Here is a 22,910-nt window from a genome sequence, read left to right on the forward strand (position 1 = left end):
GGTGATAATACAGGATGCAATCCAGAGTCAACATTGGAGCAACACGCAAGTTACTCTTCACCCAATTGTTCTTTATTACAGAAACTTATTTATTTATTTATGAAAACTTATCTGTCAAAAGTGTTTGCATGATTAGCGACTGTCTCGATCACAATGTTTCCGCTGTTTATGCTTTTCAAAAACATTTAATTAACTATGTAAAACAAAACCTGAAAAACGTTACTTTAATTAAATATTTTTCTGATGGTGCGGTAAGTCAATACAAAAATTTTTCTAATTTAATTCATCACAAAGAGGATTTTGGATTAAAAGCAGAATGGCACTTTTTTGCAACTTTTCATGGTAAAAGTCCTTGCGATGGAATTGGAGGGACAACAAAAAGATTGGTTGCAAGAGCAAGTTTGCAGGCATCAACAAAAGATCAGATATTGAACGCCAGAGATTTTTACACATACGCTGATGCGAAAATAAATGGTATTAAATTTTTTTGGGTAGACAAAAAAGAAATTAAAGATCTGCTAGGAATGCTTGAAAAAGATTTAGGTCAGCAGATAAAATAAAGGGTTGTCGAAGTCATCACTCATTTATTCCAGACAAAAATGATCAACTTTTGATGAAACGTTTGTCTTCAGATTTATTTGGATACAATTTTAATAAAAATGAAAGTGAAGACACCAATGATGATTATGAGCCGGGTCGATTTGTAGCTTTGGTCTATAATAAGAAATGGTATTTAGTAAACATTATAAAAAGAGATGATAAAAATGATGATTTAAAAGTTAACTGTCTGAAGAAATTTAAAGAAAATATTTTTTATTGGCCTAAAAATATAGATATTTGCTATGTACCATTTAAACATATTTTGATTCTTATACCTGATGATAACATTTCTTATGTTGGAAAAATTCACATAACTCAAAATATTATATAAAAAATATTTATTTATTTTGCGATAGATTTTGAGCTACGCTGTTTTGAAATCGGTGAAATTTTCAAAAAATTCATTTTTTTCTAGATTTTTTGTTCAAAATATCCTTTGATTCGAGACAATAACATTTATTTTTTTTGTTATTTCATTGTTTCACTGATATGCACAAAAAATTTCATCAAGATATGTTGGCTAGTTCAAGAGATATAGCGTTCTACGTAGGTACAAGTTTTGAAAAAAATCGCTCAAAAATTTGACGATGCTGTCACAAAAATCTTCATAACTTGAAAAATAATTGAAATTTTTTTATAAAAATTTTATTTTGTCGATGAAATACATTGAGGTACTTACTGTTCAAATTTAAAAAACATCGGAGATGGTCGGGCGTGGACTTTTTTTTAAATCGTTCAAGTTGACGGAGAATGACATATATATATATATATATATATATATATATATATATATATATATATATATATATATATATATATATATATATATATATATATATATATATATATATATATATATATATATATATATATATGCTACAAACATAGTATCGCAGTTTTTTCCTTATATAGCTCCCATGAATCACTTTGTTAGTTAGTGGTGTTTTTATTTATTTTGAGGATCCGACAATTTTAAGCCCACCACGTACTATTATTTGATTGCTATACTGAAATTCCACGTGTATTAATAAATATTATGTAAGTATATGATATATTTTATAATGTCAGACTGCGTTCCGTGTATATGTTTTATAAATTTATCTTAGTTTTTGATTAGACAGATATTGTTTTATGAATGTGTTTAACATCTTAGTATGTGGTTATCATTGAGATAAAATACATAATTTTTGCAATGGTTACCCTATAACGCCACAAGTTATTTATATAGCTGAATGATCATTTTTATTAAATCAAAATTGTTCGCCCCTAGATGCTTATTCATAATTTTTTAAATTTATAATTCTAAAAGATGGCAAAAGATGTGTGTTAAAAGATATAAAAATGATTTTGAAATATTTTGAGATATAATATTCCAATCAAAATATATTTACGTGGTCAGTTATGCATTTACATAAACGTCATCACATAAAGGGAGATGCAAAATAGATAATTTAATTAAAGTAACATGCGCGTCTTCATAAACATAATGTATACAGACACGTACGAACGCTTTCCAGCAACTTGCTGCAGCAAATCCGTCCCTCCGTGCTCGTACAGCTCGTTGTGCATCAACTGTACGCCACGTCATACGGATTGCCATACAATTTGATTTGCGACTTGAGACGATCTTTTAAGAATACTGAAAGACTTTATTTGATATTTTTACTTTCATTCAATTCTTTTTAAACAATTGGTTTCTCACGCATTGGAAGTTATATTAAATTTTAATCATCGACGGTCTATTATATTTGAATACCTAATAAAATAAATGAAATAGTATTAATATAAAACTTTATCTACTGAAAAAATGAAATCAAAAGTAATTTGGTCATTGTTAATTTGTAGCTGCGTTTGCGCAATTGCTCAAGCGGACACCGATGATTTGTTTCATTCAAAAACGAGCAACAACATTTTAAATAATGAAACAAACAATCTAACATACGATAACTTAAAGGATAGTGCTCAAGGACATATATATAATTCATCAACCATCCAGAAAATTTCCCATGTAAATTCTGACATAATCGATCTGTCTTCTATCGAAAGTTCCAACAACAGCGCGCCAGTCCAATCCAACATTTCAACAGCTGCTGCTCTCGAAAAACAATTCATCACCCCACATACAATCTTGGTGAATAATTCTCGTACGTTTGATCTCACTACCTCAACAACTTTTACTACTCAAAATATTTTATTGGCACCGGAAACAAACGACTCCAAGGATGATTTGAAAACGAAAATGCTTTTATATAGAGATGAAAATTTAATAAATACTGGTAGAAACATTGACCGCATGACAAAACTTCCATCAACAGCTATTCTTCAGGGCACTTCGTCAACGGAGGCAAGCACTGACATACCAATGACAACTCAAATAACTTTCACCACTTCAGAAATCATAAACATTTCGACGGACTTAAAATACTCAAACATTGCTTCTAGGAAAGAAAGAATTTTTGCCGAAATTGGAAAAATTGTCAACTTAACATGTGGAACAAACGATATTAATTCTTCGTTGTTTGCGGAAAATACTGACAATGGATATTCCGTTCAGAAAGCTTTAATGCAAAAATTTTCGAACCAGTCAATGACCAATCTGTGGAAATTATTTTGGATTAATTCAACGGAAAGTAATGCCGAATTAGACGGGTAGGTGGGCAGAACTGTTTTTTCTCTATTTTTTGTTTTCCTTCAAATACACTAAAATTGATTTTATAATAAATACTAAAATCATAAAAGAGAAATTGAATTAAAATAACATGTTTGTTTTGTTTTGCTTTGTTACAGAACTAGAGTAGAGACAACAGAGGATCAGGTCATTTTAATCATTAGCGTAGATAGGGAAGATATCTTCAAATCTATGTATACCTGCCAATTACAAGACCCTTCAAATAAAGTTTGGAATGTTAAAACCGTGTACTTAGAAAGAAGTATGTACTTATTTTTAAATATTCTACGACATGAGTGTACATAAAACAATCCATTTACTATTTACTTTACCCATTCAGATATCGGTAAGCCCGAATTTTTACATAGTACGTCTAAAATGTCTTCAGTATTTAATGGCTCCAGAAAAAGTAACAAAATTAATACGTTCGAACATCAAATTTTTAGTATGACAACGTCGCCATCTCAGATGACAAACGTTTACACTGCGTCCACCCAAAATTTTCAAAATAACCTAATGAATGCTTCAAAGAATTACGCAACGAGAACTGGTTATAGTAATTTTAGTTTTAGTATTCCTTCTATGCCCACATATGAAGATGATAGCAAATTAAAATCTACGGACAGTCCCTTTGAAGAAGAATTTACGAAAGCTCCCTCACTAACAACTACAAGACAAAATGATACATTCGTGACGGATTCTTACTCTGAAGACTTAACAAGTATTCATTGAAATTTGAAATTTTGAATAAAAGAGTTTTATTTTTCAAAGTTATTTTTCAACTAATTTTTTAAAGGAACAATCCATAAAATCGATAGTTATTAATTTGCACTTTAATCTTCCAAGCAGATGCATCCGGTGATGCAATCGTCGAACATTTCGGAAAAGCTGAAGAACAGAGGTTAATGAAGGAAGAATTAAGCAATCTGGAGGGCACCTCAAGTGGCGTGGCACTTGGCGTGGCCATCGCCGCCCTCTTGTCAGCTGCTGGCACGGCGTTGGTCCTCTACAGACGCCGTAAAGTTAGCAAGAAAAGTAATTACATAACGTTTGGAAATCCAAGTTACAGTCGCGAAAACCTACCGGCCAATGATTACAGTCTGGAAAGTCCGTTAACTCTCTCTTCAAATGGCTATACGGTCCTCGCGTAATTCACCTTATTAATTGGTTTTAAGTTGGAAATCGAAATATAAGTTAATAATTTGCTTTATTTCATGAAGCACGTGATTATTTATTTCTGTATTTAATCGTTGACCTGGGCTTGTGCTCGCGAACATTCCGTCTCATTAACGATAAAAAAAACAAGCAGTGTGAATGCATTTAATGTTGTTGTAGAAGCATTGTTTATATTCGCGTGTGTATATCTCTAGAATTTTTTGATGATTGTGGAAAGTTGTTGCTATTGTTGATAGTTATCAAACAATATGTAGAAAATTATTTTATTCATTTAATTTTTTGTGTATTTAAAATTTGTCGCTATTCAAACTTATAATTCACGTGTACCACTTAACATGGTTACTAAGGTAAATAAGTTAAAATCTGTCACACGATCGTGTTTAGCTCAAAATGCCACACACATACAGGTATGCATAAACTAATGATTTTAAATGTAATTAAACGTCGAATGATAATTCCAACATGAATGAACACAATGTTGCATCGTGTTACGTTCCCAATAGTTGCACCAGATCAGTGAAAATCTCAAAAGGTTCACCGTGTTGTTTCATTTTGATTATATAAAGTCAAAAGCGTCGTTCATTATTCGTCGCCTACAATTACTATCATTAAATCGAACATGCTAATACTGTTTTTAAAATATTAACATGGTAATATATATCTGAGAAATCGGTTTGGCGTAAGAAAGATTTCGAAATTTTCAGTGTTAAATCTTAAGTTTTTAACAATCTACAACGATGTGTAAACTCGATTAATTAATTTCACTAACTCAGATGTTCAAGAGGAAAATGAAAGGCTGGAAAAGAAAAAAAGTTTGGAAGTGAATTCGATGCAGAGCTTGGAAGGAATTTTATTTGTTCAATTTTCAAAATTGTTTCATCCAAATGAGCAGTTCACAAACGGTTTGACCCCGGATAAATGTAATCTACACGACGAGCATGCCACTAACACGCCTCATTCTAAGACGTTAAATACTTTTGATTTAGAAAAGTTTGTAACATTTCGATCGGAAATGCTCAGAGACGAACCTGAAAAAACTTATTTTAAAAATTCTACAGACTTATCCCGCATGCACTTGCTTTCATCAACGTTTAGGTCCACTAGCGACAAGCCTGGCGCACACAGCCACAACACTTACTATTCAAATATAATGAGAGCAGCATTTGAAAACTTTGCCAGTTTAACTGCAGAGCACGTGCAGTTGTACAACTACTTTCACAGCGCTGATGCTTTCAAAAATGCCTTGAGAACCGGTAAAATGCCGGACGGATCTGACTTGACTTCCATCAGACCAGGGACTTATGCAGACAAATATGGATTTGTACGTTTTGTACATGGACCTTTCTGGCCGAAAAATTATTCCCCGTTAGTCCCTACACCCGTTCACATTCGGAAGTATGGTTCGGTATCCTTCAGTCATTGCACAGCCACTCCAGTGAATTTAAGGTAATTAAAATATCGTAACAAAATTTTCTGAGAAATTTTGTTTGAATTAGGTCTTAAATATTTCTAAGTTTAAAAACTATAGTATAAATGTTTTTGAAATTTTATGAACTTTTGTTAAGTAAAAAATGAAATAATTTATCTAGAATTTATTTTTAATTTACCAGCGTAGCAGACGAGAACGCAGACACAGCACTGAAATGTTTGCATGAGATATTCAACATCTCAAAACGATCTCCAAAGACCAACCATTCAATTGCACCCGACAATTTGAATCCCATGTCAGCTTTAGAATTTGAATCAAGATTTGAATCAGGAAATTTGTATCAAGCCTGGAGAGTGTTAGAAAGTTTATGTTTGAACTAAAATTTATTTCTATTTTCAATGGTTTGCGGCATAACGTTCAAAATCTAAGGTTCCTTGTTGCAGTGGCAATCTTCAAATGCAGTGAGAGACACCCACCCATATTGTTCAGTTGCATGTGTTTTTTTCAATCATTTAAATATGTTTAGGTTAACGTTAGATTAACGTGAGCAAAATCTTGTTATGTAGATCCTTAAAGCACTTACATAAATATGTTTTTTGTCAAATTTAAAAAAAAGTAACAGCATAAAATCCAGTAAATGATTAATTGATTGATTGATTGATTGACTGACTGATTGATTGATTGATTGACTGATTGATTGATTGATTGATTGATTGATTGATTGATTGATTGATTGATTGATTGATTGATTGATTGATTGATTGATTGATTGACTGATTGATTGATTGACTGATTGATTGATTGACTGACTGATTAATTGATTTGAAAACAATTTTGTTTCACCAGATCACCTCAGCAATATATTTTGTTAATTCGCAACGACCTAAGTACGTTGGGCCACACACAATGGTTTTATTTTAGAGTAAGAAATATGATACGAAATAAATGGTACAACTTCAAAATTATAAATTTCTCTAAAAAGCATAATTTATATTCTCAAGGTTTGTTTTTAGAGGTTTTGTTGATTTTTATTAATTGTTAAATGCACTGCCAACTTGAAAAAATTGTGACAACAGTACATTCGCACAAACAGGTATGCAGCCTTTGGTGTACTCAGAACACTTGGCAGAAAAATATAAGATTGGATGGTTTCGAAGTGGATCCAACGTTCGATACCGACAAACAAATGTTGATTTCGTTCAACGTTTCTCATATCTACGCAGTGGAAAATCTTACTACACGCTTGAGTGGGATGTGGTGAGCACAACCTTGTTATGTAGATCCTTAAAGCATTTGCATAAAAATCTTCAATACTGATTTACAGCTTGAAGTGTCAAATTTATGAGACTGATGAAAAATAACATGCAAAACAAAACAGACCTTCCCGCAAGACAACGACACTTGCTTCATGGCCCACTGCTATCCCTACAACTACACAAACCTGCAACAAGATCTCAGTGAGCTGGTGAGCACCCGTCCGATGTTGGTCCAACTGAACTCCCTGTGCAGCACGTTGGCTGGAAACACCTGCTTCCACATCGCTGTTGATGATTCATGTTATCACAATTTCATTCAAGGCTCACGACGGCCACGATTATTTATTATTTTAATGTTTGCAAAATAACCCAACAATATAGAATTAAATTCCCATTATCAACGTTTATTACATCGCCGTAAAATTTTCAAATAAAAATATATTGCATTACATCAATTGTACCTCCAGTTGCTGTAAACAGAGACAAGAAGGTGGCCGTGATAACAGCAAGGGTGCACCCAGGTGAGTCCAACAGTAGTTTGATCGTCAAAGGCCTTCTCGATTACCTTACTTCTTATTCTTCTTCAGCTCAAGTTATTTTTTTTTATATTTCTACTTTCAAAATAATCTTTTACCAATCCCATCAAAATTGTTTTGAGAGAAAAATGTTCATTTACTAAAATGTATAAAACATTATTGGCTTTTTATTAGTGAGAATTTTCCACTTCAACAATTATGAAAAATTTTATCAGGAGCTTCGCAAATTATTTGCTTTCCATATAATTCCCATGTTGAATCCAGATGGCGTCATTGTCGGCAATTACAGGTTTCGCTTCTTGTCTCTTCCTTTCAAATGCAAACGATTGCCTATGTTCTTTTACTTCCCGCACATATTTTAAGCATAAGGTTGTTGTTACAACAACCCTGCAGATGTTCACTGGCGGGAAAAGACTTGAACCGAACGTTCAACCAGCAGGACTGCCATTTGTATCCAACAATTTATCATTTTAAAAAAATGCTAGAAAAAATGAAGGATAAGGTTTTTTTAACAATACTTTGTTATAAAAATTTGATTATTATTTTCAAACATGTCGTTTGTTTGAGCATTTTGATCATTGAATTTGCAGATCGTTTTGTATTGCGACCTACATGGACACAGTCAGAAGCACGACGTCTTCATGTATGGATGTTCTCGAGAAAATCTACTTAGCTTCAACCCAGAGTTATATTTGCAAAGTAGGTTGATTCCTTGGCTCATGGCTAAACAGGTTTTTTTTTATTTTTGCTCTAAGTTTAAATAAATTAGCTACTAATTACTAATTAGCTACTAATTACAAATTAGCTACTAATTACTAATTAGCTACTAATTACTTATTAGCTACTATAATTTAGTTTCACCAGCTACTAAATTAATTGACGAACGTCTGAACTCATATCAAAACTAACCACACGAAGAGTCCTGAGAAATTTCTATTTAGTGGATGCACCTTCCACATTAAGAAAAACAAGGAGTCGACAGGAAGAGCAGTGGTCTTCAAACAATTCAACGTGGAAAACAGCTACACGCTGGAGGCAACCTTTTCTGGTTCACCATCGTCCAAGTAACATTTTCATTGTTTTAGATTAAATGGAGTCAGTTGTAACGTAACGTAACATAATAAAACATGGCGTCACATAACATAACATAAAAGAAAAATTACTATAAGTCTGTCATGTTTCTTTAAATAAGTGAAACTGTAACTATCACACCAATATGAAAAAAATCAAGTTAAGTAAGAGAATTATTAAAATAAATAAATAAATAAAGGTATAAATAAGAATAGTTACAACATAATAATAAAACGGCGTGGGCAGAAATTTCAGTTTGTTTGAAAATACTTTTGGCGACCTTTTTCTCACTTAATTTTAAACTAATTTTGCTATTAAAATCTGTGGTTTTATGCGAAATTTATTCTAATTTCACTGTTTTGGGAGGCTAAATAGTTTTCAGTCCTAATTTCATTTTAGCGTTAATCTTAGCAAAATTTTTCATGGTTGGGACTTCATTCCCAATGCTCCCCATTGCTTCGCTTCGCCTTTGATATCAAATGAGCAAACTTGCCAATCTGATAAATATTTACGCTGCATAACAACAACCAAAAAGTTATTTTGGCCTAAATTTAAAAAAAGAACTAAAATTACTTGAAGGCATTACGACATCGAAGACTTTGAAGAGATTGGCAAATCCTTGTGCCAAGTGCTTGTTACTTACGATTCTTTGAAGCGCAATATCAAGTAGGTGGTTCGCCGATGAATAAGAGTAATAATTTTTGTTAACTTTTTTACAATTAACTGAAAACGACAAATGTGATAGTGTGATATTGATGGCGTGTTTAACAATATTTAAAATAATAATTTAACAAAAGCGTACAATAATGCAGCCTTTAGTGAAGTTTTCAAATAATTTCCATTAAAAAAATTTTATATATTCATAAATGAATGATATTATTTCAAACGTTGAAATATTTAATTGTATCACAACAACGACATTGTATAAGCACTGAAAGGCAAGTTCTAAATGAGATTATGTCAGCCCTAGTGGAGAAGTACTCTCTTAAATCAAACTGCAACGTCGAATGCAATTCTGGCGAAAACTTCCATCAAAACATGCTAAACAACTTTCAAATGATTGAGAAATGCCTGGTTTCTGATCTCGATGAGGATTCGGAGTTAGTTCATTTTTTGTTTTATGAAAATTTATTTAGTTTATGTTCTACAATTATTTTCCGTTATTCAAACACATTCTCAAATTGAATGATAAATCAAAGTCTGTGAAACATGATTGTATTTGATATTTTCTGCAACTTATTTTTTTCTAAAAAAAAGAAGGTTTTTTGAAGAAGGTGAGTGCACTTACTAGACAATAAAAACTTTAAATTGACAACATAAAATTAAAGCAAATTAATCAAACAATTTTTTTACTTTAATTGTCCAGATAAACTAAAATAAAATTGAAAATAAAAATTTCCGACTTCTTAATATATTCCAATAAATTCCAGAGACAGTGATTTCAGCAGTTCGTCGTCAGAGGACGAGGACGTACGCCCTAATAAATCATCCACTAAAAAGTTAAAGCGAAAAAAAAATAATAAAAAATCGAGGAAACAAAAGATGATTGAAGGACTGGATAAGGACAGCTCACTATCGAAACTCAGTAAAGTTGATAAATTTGCTGCAATAAAGAAACCTGTTTTAGGAAAAAAGACAACTACAGCGAATGTTCATGTAAATAAATGTAATCTACATAAACTAAATATTGGTAAGAATCACAGGAGCACATTTAAAAGCAGCAGCTATTATGATACTTCAAACGGTCAACCCGTCCCAGCCACTATACCAGTTGAAATGGACAAAGTAAGATATTAAAAAAAAATCAATAATGATTTGTCAAATAGTGGCTATAAGTTATTACTAATTTACAAAATAATTTAATTGTCAAAGTCTAAACGAATCTCAAAGTTTTCTGAATCATTTGTGAATCGTTACAATGGTAGGAGTAACGGAGGCATACCCTGCTATGTACAAGAAAGAATTGAAGAAAGACAAAAAAAGGTAAGTTGTTTAAAGAATTTATCGCAAATTACCACGATCAATCAAACAAATTTTATGAATTTTAACCTACAACTACAGACTTCAATAAAATTTCAGAAAATGAGTTTGAACGATGATAAGAATGATGTAACTCAACATCAGCTGCCAATTAATTGGACTGCAGAACACCTCATACCAACAATGGAGAGAAATCATTTGAAAAAATCATACAAATTACCAGATATTCAAAGTTTTCCTTTCATGGTTGGAGCAGTTCACAATTCGAAGATGTAAACATTGACTAGCGCCACAGCACTGAAATCAATTTTCGAATAGTGTTTAACGTTGACCGAGAGGGGAAATATTTTTGAAAATGTATGTGTCGACCGGGTGGACCGAAATTTTGAATTTTGACGGGGGGCCAACATTTGTGGCTGACAACCTTTTTTTTGCTTATAACGTCATTTTTTTTTCCTAAATTCGCCGAGTGTTTTTTAATTTATTTAGTTTGTTAATCGTTGATTAAAAGTCCATTGATTTTAAAACGAAAGTAGTGAATGATAATGATCATTTTAAATAAACAATGAGCATACGCGAATTTCGATACATTTATTTGGTTTTCATTGGCAACTATCGAATAAAATCAAAAGAAGTTGGTTCCTTATGAAATAGATAACATTTTCGAAATATTACCCGACATTTCTTGACACACATCGGCTTCGAGTCTCGGCTCGAACCCTCTAGCCATATCGTCATGTAATATTTCTCAACTCTAGTCTTTATATTATTAGGTACTGTTCAAATTATTTAATTATGTTTCACCTAATTAGTTTCTAATAAATTTTATAGACATCTTAAAAACAACTACTCGAGAACTTTTGCTTGAATGCATCTAATTGTTACAGAGCATGGAACAATGTACTGTAATTCGCCACCTACTCTCACAAATCAAACGTCCTATTCTCATCACAACATTCTTCAAATTTGCTACCGACTTTGCTCACCACTACTATCATTAAAAAACTGTTAACATTATTTATTGTTATTAATTTCAGTTTGTATTCGAAAATCGTTGAAAACAATATAGGCATTAATTGGTGGCCATTTCAAAATATTCAATTTTTTGGTCTTCTGACATTTTCTCTAGGACATTCACAATCTATGTTCAGTGATTAACTCCTAAATAACCGAACTAGTTTATTAGGTTTAGCTCTAAATATCACCATGTCCATAGCGCCAGGAAAGATCTAAACGATGAAACTGCGTACAAAACGCTGTTAACAAATAATAATAATTTTATGAAGTGCCATGGCAAGCGACTGAACTTTTATTTGAAGCATTAAAAGCAAAACCAAAAATATTCAAATATTTATCCCAACAGTGCTGAGTGAGGAGATCTAGAAGATGAGGCGTAAGCTGTAAAAAAAATATTTATTACATATAAAACGAGAACGCAGCCAAAAGTTCACGAACAACATCACAAACGGAATCGTTGCGTGGAGAAATAAATTTAGTCAGAAGTGACACAATAGCTACGGCGCATTAAATCAACATCAGCCAATAGAAATCGTCTCGCAACTAAACCGCAATGAAAAATTAACTCAAATCTCAGCAAAATATGAAGCTTCACAATAGTCCAATTTGACCTTATCGTCGCGAAAATGAAGACATGCCTTCTTAAAAATTTGTTTATTAGAAATCAAAACCCACTTAACAACAATAAACTTTAGTCACATAATTAAAAACACTTAACATTATAAACCACAAACAAGAAAAATTCACTTAAATTTTGAGTTTGTAGCGTTGAAAAACAGAGCTGCTAAAACGTGTTGAGTGCACGCCATTCCAACAGCAAGAGAAGAAAATAAACAAAAAAGACTAACGAATAATTAATTATAAATTAAAAGTAGTTTATTAGTTCTCAGGCGCTTCATTTTCCTTGGCAGCCGGTTGGTGGTGGTCATCCTTCTTCTTCTTCAATCCTGACACGATGTCATCGATCCTCAGTAACAACCGTGCAGTCTGTTTCATTCGCAAAAACAACAACTTAAATTAAATTGTTTATATCTTGTAACAATATTCTGCATAACTAATTGAATTAAAATTCAAGATAATTTTCAGTTGAATAAATTTGCCCTTATGAAATAAAATGTATAAGGTTTGATCGTGGCAACCTCAATGGCAGTCTTGTACGTCTGCGCCTTGACGGAGTATGCTTCCCAGATACCTTTCTCTTTCATGTCCACGATCACCCCGGTGTCTCCATCAACTCCCCAGCTGCAGTTATTATCAACAGCATGTTTCGCCTGATGAGATTCAATGAAATTGTGCAACGTATTTAGGCGCAGTTGTATTTTATAAACTGTACTATACAACGGTGTCCAACTGATTCCCAAACAGACTGAACACAAAATTGTTGCTCAACAACGACAATGGATAAAGCATGTGTGAAATAACGACGAGGTGGGCACGTAACGAACATGTGAACATACCCTGAGAGTTGTAAGAACCCTGATAGGTTGAGCACCACAGTTTTGAATGAGTGTCCGGGGTATGACTTCGAGGGCTCGAGCAACTGCACGGTATGGCCATTGTTGCACTCCATTTATTGACTTTGCTTTCTCATTCAAAGCCTGATATTTATAGTTGAATTGAAGACAGTTACTTACATTAAAAACAATTCAAATAATTGTGGATTCCTCACTAAACCCTAGAATAAAATTGAGATGATGCATAGGCATAGCAAAAATACATGTCATGATGAACAAATTAAACAGCTAACGATACACAACGCCATGAATTTTAAGGATAATCTGCATAGTATATAATTTATAACATAAAATAACTAAAGTACGTATGCCACCCACTTGAGCCAGAGCCATTTCGACAGCTCCTCCTCCAGGGACCAACCTGCCATCAATCATGACATTACGGGCCACATTCATAGCATCTTGCAGGTTCCTCTCCACTTCACTCAAAATTTCCTTGCTGGCGCCTCTAAGAACGATGGTGCATGCTTTCGGGTCCTTGCACTCCACGAAATAAGTGAAGTACCTGTCGGCGGTCACAACATCACAATGCATTAATCATCCATCTTCTTACAAATGTTAACAAACGGGAATCGTAGTCACAAAATTAAAAATATTGTTTAGAATTGTCACATGAACTATCAATTAATCAATCAATCAATCTTCGTTTGGCGTCCAGAGACCCAGTTTCCCGAGGTAGGACGTTTCACATGAACTATCAACTCAATAAATTGTTTAGGATATCCAGGGCGAACTAATGTTTAGCAGCTCTAAAACTGAGAACATCTCTAAGTAAACGTTCACGTTCATATTTGCTTAGTCTCTATAAGTACTTTCAATACTTACAATTGCTAGAAAAAAATCAACTAATTTTGTTTTCTACTTGTTCAGATGTTTTTACCACAAACGCCTGCAAATCTACAAATAAATCAATCAATCTTCGTTTTGCGTCCAGAGACCCGGTTCCCCGGGATATCCCTTGAACTTTATCAAATGGTTAAATGCAGATACATACTCATCTCCTATCTTGCTGATTTCGAAGAGGCCACACTTGGTTCCAATGTCCTCCTCTTTTATTTCACTGGTTTGATTGACAATGGTAGCTCCAGTGGCTCTATTGGAAAAATAAACGGAAAAAATTAATTTGATATTTCAATGATATTTCAGTGAATGTACAACAAAAATCCCACCATACTGTCTGTGCTACTCAAATTAATTCTTTTTTTTTTGATCTACCAAATAAAAATTACAAAGAAACCTGGCAATCCTGTTGTTATCTGACTTCCTCACCCTTCTGATCACTGACACTCCGGCCTTGACCAGATAATGCTGGGCGAGATCAGACACCCCTTTCTCTGTTACGACCACATCTGGCTTGAATCTTATGATGTCAGAACACATCGATTGGATCATTTCCTCCTCCAGTTCCAACAAACGACTGCGTGCAAATATTATTCGACCAAATTTTACGCAACTTTCCAAATTCATTGTTCTGTGCAATGCATATTTTTATTTTAACAGATTTAAAAAACGTACTAAAATTTTTTAAGAACTGATAAAAATAATATTTCGAGTAAAAGCTCAAATATAGTGACAAGAAGAAGTTCAAACTTTCCTTAGTTTTTGTGTAATTAAAATTTTGATCAAGTCAAATAAATGAAAAAAATCGACTAGATAGAAGAAATAATTCTCCTAATTATTTAATTAATGTTGCCATAACAGAAATAAAAAGGCTATAGATCCATTTCCCGTGATCATACAAAAAATTCATAACCAATTTCCAAAGAAGGATTAAAAAAATTACAAATACTGTCTGTAACTGACTTGACGTGAGAGTTTGCTTAAATGTTATAATTTCTTGACAAAAATAATCAGCTTTTGGTATAAAAAAAATTTTTCAATCATAAAATTTATTAAAATAAGCACATGTTTTATATTTTATGAACAAAGTTGAAACAATTTATAGAGGGCTTATTTTTCAATATTTTTTGTAATTATTACTGAACTGACAAACACGAAGCCGCTTACAAATCTTTCTTCACACTGGTTGTAACAAACCATTGTGCCAAAAAGACTGTAATATTCACACACATACATACAATACATAGATAACATAACTGCATGCACCGTCAAGCATTGCATCATACATTCGAGATATGAGGTTTTTTGCTTGTGGAAGTCAACAGTCAATAACAATAATGCACGGTGTGGCGCCCCCACCATCTGGGGAAACTTGCCAGGCAAATGGGCAAATAAGATATGTAAGATTTCATTAAAAAAGTCTAACACAACTAAAAAACATATAACCTGAAATCTTCCTCTTTCACTATTTCAATATTCGTCTGGTAATTGAAAGCAAAATATAAACAAACATTTGAAGTTATATAGAAATCGGAAAAATTTTGAATACACTTAAATAGGAACTATAAAAATAAATTTGAAGTTTAAAATTTAATCAAAAGATTGAAAACATTCTATTTTGTATTACTATATACAGAGTTAAATCAGCAATTCAGTACACAGAATGAAATATGAACAGGACAAAAAAACAAATTCTTTCTGCATTATTAACATCTGTACAGGAATTAGCCTCTGACCCAGCTTGGCCATGTTTCCAAGCTAGTCAAAATTGAATTGGATTTTAGATTTAATCTGACTTTCTTTCTTTCAACATTCCCACCAAAGTTTCAGACAAAATAAAATAATAATTTTTACAAAAACTTGAGCTGCACTGTCGCGACAACAACACATACAAAACGAAGATACTTTTTCAACGTTAAAAACCAGACAGCACGTGTTTCTTTGGAAAACCAGGCTCATCCCAGCAGACAGGCATGCAGCTCATTAAAAACCAGATTCAGCATAAAACTTAACAGTACCAGCAAAACAATCATAACAACAAAAATGTCAGTCAGCATTGTGAGAATGTGTGAGGATGTATTAACGAAACTGTGCAGAATGCTGAAACCAATGCATAACAAGATGTAGCTGAAGGCACTGACTCTGAAATTGCAAAGTACCTGTCTGAGTCTCTTAAACTCAACATCAGCCAACGTCAATTTGAGCGCATGTTTAGTGTAACTGGTGTGATAATAGTGACCATCTCAGTCCGTGGCCTCCTAAAAAAGTTCTAGACTGATCTTTTTGAAATATAATGTGCTCATTGTTGACTGAATTTCGTAGACAATACAAGCCTATTACAAGAGTTTTGCTCATTTTTTGTCTGATGGAATGTTTGCAATTCAGAGTGGACTGAAAGGTGGTGATTAACATGAACAGTCAACTTCCTAAAGAAACACAACTGTCACAAACGCAATAGTGGAATTCCTTAATTACTAATCATACGGAAGATCAGATGATTGGTCAAGTAGAATTTTTGATTTTGGTTATATTCTTTTTTTAAACAAGTATTCATTCAAATAGTATTAAATTAAACTTAATTTAATAGGTTATTTGAGAGGCAATTTGACAAGATTTCACGCTGAGCTAGAAAGCAATAAAAACTAGTCAATGAATCTCTTGACAAAATTCATAACATTAAATTTAACTGAAAAACAAATGAAGTTTCAACCAGATTTGTGTTTGTAAGGTGCTGGATTAGTATAATTGAAATTGGGTACAACTCTAGTATTAGAAAACATCATGTAACAAAATGTATACCTGGCTTTCTCCCTTTTTGTACTCCAATCCACAATCCAGCAAGAGAACTCGTGGATTCTCAATGCGTCTGCAACGGAAATTATAAAATAACTTGCAATTTCTTTGAAATAATTGTTGCAAATTTGATTGAAAAATTGCAACTGCTAATTGGAATTCAATTATATGACAAAGTATAAAATAACCTCTTCATTTTTGGATGAACAATATCTTTGTTGAGCATGACACCCTTGAGGACTTTGGAATCTTCTATGGATCCTCCTGGAATCTTTGTGGTGGGGTGTAAAATTTCAAATCATTTCAAATCAAATTCCAGTCACATTACAGAAATCATTGTATTGGTCCTATGACTTTATCTAAGTGTTTAATTATTTGCAGAAAATGGTTCACTTCATCCTACTATATGTTTACTTGTTCAGAGTGGTAAGAAAATTCAGATTGTCAGTCTTCAATCATCACACATATATTTAATCATTGCAGACGCCAACGAAATGGCAAGAGATACAATGAACAGGGTACATGGCTCTAAAGATATGAAAACTGAAATTAAAGAGACTTGAAATTAAGATGCTGAGGAGCAAATTGAAACTAAACTGTTCAATAAGTTGGTCACCGTGAATGCAATAAACGAATAACAGATTCAATAATGATGACAAAAGTGATAAACAGACTTCCCTAACAATCATAGTTGCATTCAAAAGATCTCTAGTAACTTGACAATTGTTGAAATTTTATACCAAAATATAATAATAGAACAATTTTATCTGCTATTTTTATTTGTCATAATATATTAACTTCCTTTGAAAATTGCAACTGGTTTACAATAGCAACATGCAATTTTCACAAATAAAATTCAAGATTCAAATTTACATTTAGTTTTTTAGCTTACAATTAATTTATAATCAGTTTTAAATTTATGGTTATAATTACATAAAATTTAAAAGGCATGGATATCATGTTGCCTATTGAAATGGGGTTTCCCTGTTTTACACAGTTGAAGTTAATGACAATAAAGGGAACACTTACCTTTTCAACTTTGGCGTATCTCTTGATGTCAATTTCTTTCCTGCCCTTGTCATCCTGCATGACTGTGTACGTAGCATCTAAGGCAATCTCACTTGCAAGGTCGGCCCTGGTCAAATGAATTAAGAAGAAGCAAATGTTGGGAGGACATGTGATTTGCACACAAGACAGGAAATAGAGCAGGCACAAGTGATTTAAGATCATAAAAATATTAATTATATTGTATGTAAATGTATTAAATGAGAATGTATTATAAAATACACACATCCATAACAAAATACATCTAATCCCACCAACGTTCATTTTGACCAATTCGTTTCAAAATTGAGTTAGTTACAGGTAAATTAGGTAACACATTAAAAGTGATTGAAACTTGAACGTGCTTTCAGAAAGAATTATTTGCAAGGATTTTTTATTTTTAAATTACTGTCATGCAAATTGATAATTTTCAACAAACGACCAGCCTTACAGCTTAGCAATAAATAATAAATAAGCAATAAATAATCTCTTGAGCTTACTTATTGAGAAGAAATGAAAGATTCACCAAATTAAACAAATGAGTCGAAGCAAACGTGAACACATAAAGTGAATCAAACATGATAACGGATACAAAAATCACATGCTGACCACTTTCTGATGAATTTTGTGCCGATACAACTGCCTATGATACTTTTCATCTTTTCTCTGTCATTAATATCAACAACTGTGCTCACCTAGATTTTGATAAAAATAATTAAATATATTTCAAAAAAAACATGACCATCATAAATTTATGGTGCAAACAAAACGTTTCAAACTTTATCTTTGAGAATGTCAAGCAGATCTTCAAGGGCCTGCCTATAGGCTCCAATGATGATGCTTGGATGCATTTGTTGTTCTAAGAACTGAGAGGCCTCAGACAACATTTCACCAGCTGAAACAATTAATAATTTATTTATAATTTAGTTTGCATAAAATCTGAAAAAAATTTATAAAAACTAACTGTAAAGCAGATAAACAAATCATTATGACATCAAGCATCATTATCAACCCAATTCAAATTTTGATTTTATGCAAAACCTGTGACGTAACTTTTTCAATTTTCAATTGCTCTACCATTTCAAATTTTTTATCTTCACGTATCGTCAGCATTAAGCAAGCAATGTTACAGCTACCAATATCATTTCTTTGAAATCTCTTTGTCCCCAATCTACTCTCTTATCATTAATGATCAAATAAACTTCATCTTTAGAACTTCTACATTTGTCTCACGCTTTTTAAATTTAAAAAGATCATCTGCTGTGCAAGAGTGTTGTACATTTAGAAGAAATACTTTCTGATTGCTAAGTGTTTTAAATCATGTATAATAAATTTATGAAGAAATTATTTTAAAGATTGTGTCATATTTAAGTTGAATATATATATATATATATATATATATATATATATACATATATATATATATGGGAACGTAGTAACAGAGAAGCACAAGCGAAAGAAATTTTTTTCCTTCCTTTACAATCGGAGGCCTATGGTAAAATCTTCATTATATCACATACTTTTATGACAAAATTAATTGAATTAGTACGTAATTTTAATTGTGCAGATTATTATTAAGTTAATAACTCCTTTTTTTAAATTTTTTATATAGTTTTGATATTTGATATGACTATTGTTTTAATGAATGATTAAAACATAGATTCTCCTTTAATAATTTTCTTTTCATTTCAACACACCTCGTGCTGCAGTTTAGTTATTATCTCGTTCGTGTCTCGTGTTTATTTAGTGTCTCGTTCGTAAATACGAAATTTAAATCATTGTATTTTTTGTAAAATTTATTGTAAAATTTAGTAGTTCTAACTTTTTACTATAATTACGGATTGTTCTTTAAAATGGTTTATAAGTGTTGCGCTCCGGGTTGTAAAACTGGTTATAAATCCAATACAAGCGTCGGAAAATTAAGACTCTTTAGATTGCCATTCAGTGATCCGATTTTATTGGACAAATGGATACGTTTTTTATCGCTGAAGGATTTCCGTCCCACCAAAAATCATCGACTGTGTGAGTTACATTTTTAGGATGAAAACATACAGTTAGATAGAGTGGATACAAATGAAACTCGTCGTAAAAGCAATCCTGTTAAGCTAAACTTAAATCGTTTGAAACCTTTTGCTGTTCCTAGCAAGCTACCAAATTGTCCAGCTTATCTGAGCAGTCCAAGGGTACCTCAAAGATCTACCCGTGCTTCTGCGGCATCTCGAGTGGCATTAGTGAATGACAGATATGGAGTTATTCAGAATCTTGTGATGGAAGAAGAAAAGGTAACTTGTTTTGATGATTTTGTTGAGAAAATTAAAGACACTTTAATTCCTGAAGGTTATATATGTATCAAAATGAACACTCATCTGTCCTATGTACTAATTAATAATAATAAAGAGAAAGAGCCTCTCGACATTACTTTGTCAATTACTGTAGCGAACGACTTAACAGTTACCATTTATAAATATGTTGGAAAGATTTCCGTTGAAGTAGGATTATCAAAGTACATGCATTTGTTATCAAAAGAAAATACTATTAATAGCACTACACATTTCTCTAATCTGTTAGCTTTTATGAAGAACACTTATAACGAAGATGAGCTCTGTGAAGAGGAAGTTTGTTCTATTATGAACAACATTAATCAATTATTGGGAATAATTATAGAGAAGGGCTGTTTGGGTGATTTAGCACCATTGTTGGAATTTGTAAAGGCCCAGCTAAAGCTGACTTTAGTCAAGAAACAAGCTAGAAAATATTCTAACAAACTACTAACTGTTTCATTTTTGTGGCAAATGACAAGCCCTAAGCTCATGAAACTCTAAAAGAATTGTTTATTCTTCCTAGTGTTCGTAGAATTCAGCAATTGTCTTCTGTTTTTGCTGAAAATGTTGAAGATCTTAACCAACCTTACTTAGAAGCAAGGTTGAAAGCACTTTCTGAGTCAGAAAAATTGTCATGTTGATATGTGATGAAATTCACACTGCAAAGCGACTGAAGTATTTTAACGGGTCTGTCTTTGGTTTGACAGAAAATGGAGAAGTTGCTAGAACTGTTTTGTGTTTTATGATTCAATCGCTGTGTTGCAAATATAAAGATGTAGTAGGATTGAAAGCGGTTGCTGGTCTTAACCCTGCTGTTTTACGCCATCATTTTGAGATTGTTACAACCAAGCTGAAGAGTTATGTCACTTTGCTAGCTGGTTCTATGGACAAAAAGGATGGAATGACACTGCAATGTTCTTAGAGTATATAAACAGACTATGGAATATCTTAGGAGTGAGACATTCTTTTTAAGGTGAAGTCTATGTTTATATGTCTAGTTGCAATAAATTTTTAAAAATCTCTGCTAGTATAATTATTTTTTGTATTTATAGAGTGATTTCCTTTTGCTTTTTTGTACCATTTTTATCTTTAATTATATTCAATTGCATAATAAACTTTAAAATGTGATTTCATTAGAGCTACATGTATATTTTCTTGATAAGCTTTAACCAATTAAGATTTTTGCTAAATGCTTGTGTATAATTTATTCAGGAAAATACAATCTAAACAAGTACTTGGAAGTTGTCAGTTCTCCTACTGATTGGCAGTTAAAGTATCTACTTGATGCGGCAGACTATTTTGAAAGGTGGAACAAAAGCACAAAGGCAGGTGAATTAACATCCCAAACTTTCACAGCCTGCGTGCAAACGTTTAGAGGAATTTCACAACTCTGCTCGTATATTTTTGAAAACTATGATGAAATTACCTACTGTCTTCTTGGAAAATGGACATCTGATTGCATCGAGGGGCGGTTTGGTTGGTACCGCCAACTCAATGGTGCCAATTTCTATATAAGTGTGCGTCAAATTATGGAAAGTGAAAAAAAATTCGTACTCTAACTGCTATAAGGTCAGGCGTATTTGAGGAGCTAGCCTTTACTGAAAAAACTGTTCCTTCCACTACTTTAGAATGGACGTGGTTGCGTGACGAGCTGGCAGATGATCCTACTGATCTTGATCCAAAAGATATGCTGCCCCTCATATACACCTCTGGGTACATTGGAAGGTCGATCAGTAGAAAAACGAAATGTGAGTCTTGCAAAGAAAATCTGGTGGACCGATTTTGTGACAAAGAGAATTCTGGAGAGCACACAAAAGTCATTGAGCTGCAGGACCGAGGTGGATTGTCTGAACCTACAGAATACTGCTTAGATGTGTGCTCCGCAGCATTTTTTTATTTCAATGACCTACACTCAAAAGAAAATCTTTTTCAAAGGTGTGTGGCATGTAGAGACCGACCGAAATTCGGTTTCGGCGCCGAAACTGCCAATTTTTCTAGTTTCGGCCGTTTTTCGGTTTCGGCCGAATGTTATATTTCAGTTTCGGCCGTTTTTCGGTTTCGGCCGAAACTAAATCATATTTGCCGAAAAAAACCGAAAATATTTTTTTTTCAAAAATACTTGAGTAAATTACATGAAAGTGATAAATGTCTTCTAAGGAAAACTGAACTACAAGTGGATTATTGCTGAAAATGTTTGATATTCTTAAATAACTATATAAAACTACATCATTTATATATTACCACCTATGTATATATATATATATATATTATACTTAAAATTGCAAAGATTTGCATATAGACAAAGAAAAGCTTTCAATATCATCATACAACATAACGCAATTATAAATCATCACACTCATATATATAAGTGCATATAAATGTATATATAATCCTTATTGTATTGGGTGGTCTATATATATATGTATATATATATATATATATGGCTCTAAAATTTACAAAGTTTATCTTTATTGAAATTTGACCATGCCTGATAAACACATCAACATAATTTATGCAGAGATGGACTTAAGCTCAACTCAATTTTTCATGGTTCAGCGCTATTTATATACACATACACACAAGATATAATTTATAAATTCTCACCATATATATATATTTATTTATTTATATATATTATATATATATATATATACGCACAAGTATA

The 22,910-nt window shown here is 32.5% G+C and overlaps 3 protein-coding genes across 3 annotated transcripts in view; 2 read left to right on the forward strand and 1 right to left on the reverse strand.

The window, feature by feature from the left end:
- Nucleotides 1–560, forward strand: part of HELRODRAFT_162697 (hypothetical protein) — a gene marked incomplete at both ends in the record, with an annotated part of 3,778 nt that extends 3,218 nt beyond the window's left edge. The window contains one exon of the mRNA XM_009024824.1: nucleotides 297–560. Coding sequence (XP_009023072.1) covers nucleotides 297–560 — 264 coding nt within the window. The remainder of the gene's footprint in view (nucleotides 1–296) is intronic.
- Nucleotides 561–6,166: 5,606 nt separating this feature from the next.
- On the forward strand, nucleotides 6,167–8,733 carry HELRODRAFT_67454 (hypothetical protein; the record flags this gene model as incomplete). Its single annotated transcript, XM_009024325.1, has 9 exons — nucleotides 6,167–6,228; nucleotides 6,720–6,874; nucleotides 6,967–7,130; nucleotides 7,252–7,429; nucleotides 7,597–7,721; nucleotides 7,881–7,954; nucleotides 8,059–8,167; nucleotides 8,256–8,396; nucleotides 8,584–8,733. The coding sequence occupies 9 exons, from the start codon at nucleotides 6,167–6,169 to the stop codon at nucleotides 8,731–8,733; spliced, it is 1,158 nt and encodes a 385-aa protein (XP_009022573.1).
- Nucleotides 8,734–12,009: 3,276 nt separating this feature from the next.
- Nucleotides 12,010–22,910, reverse strand: part of HELRODRAFT_185057 (hypothetical protein) — a 17,772-nt gene continuing 6,871 nt past the window's right edge. The window contains exons 6-17 of the mRNA XM_009024825.1: nucleotides 18,704–18,819; nucleotides 18,534–18,619; nucleotides 17,910–18,015; nucleotides 17,069–17,151; nucleotides 16,887–16,953; nucleotides 15,534–15,568; nucleotides 14,485–14,664; nucleotides 14,242–14,340; nucleotides 13,566–13,752; nucleotides 13,191–13,331; nucleotides 12,873–13,004; nucleotides 12,010–12,720 (exon numbers count right to left, since the gene is read on the reverse strand). Of these exons, the coding sequence (XP_009023073.1) occupies nucleotides 12,613–12,720; nucleotides 12,873–13,004; nucleotides 13,191–13,331; nucleotides 13,566–13,752; nucleotides 14,242–14,340; nucleotides 14,485–14,664; nucleotides 15,534–15,568; nucleotides 16,887–16,953; nucleotides 17,069–17,151; nucleotides 17,910–18,015; nucleotides 18,534–18,619; nucleotides 18,704–18,819 (1,340 nt within the window). The 3' untranslated portion in view covers nucleotides 12,010–12,612. The remainder of the gene's footprint in view (nucleotides 12,721–12,872; nucleotides 13,005–13,190; nucleotides 13,332–13,565; nucleotides 13,753–14,241; nucleotides 14,341–14,484; nucleotides 14,665–15,533; nucleotides 15,569–16,886; nucleotides 16,954–17,068; nucleotides 17,152–17,909; nucleotides 18,016–18,533; nucleotides 18,620–18,703; nucleotides 18,820–22,910) is intronic.

Source organism: Helobdella robusta (genome assembly GCF_000326865.2).
Source record: "Helobdella robusta unplaced genomic scaffold HELROscaffold_4, whole genome shotgun sequence".
Classification (NCBI taxonomy): domain Eukaryota; kingdom Metazoa; phylum Annelida; class Clitellata; order Rhynchobdellida; family Glossiphoniidae; genus Helobdella; species Helobdella robusta.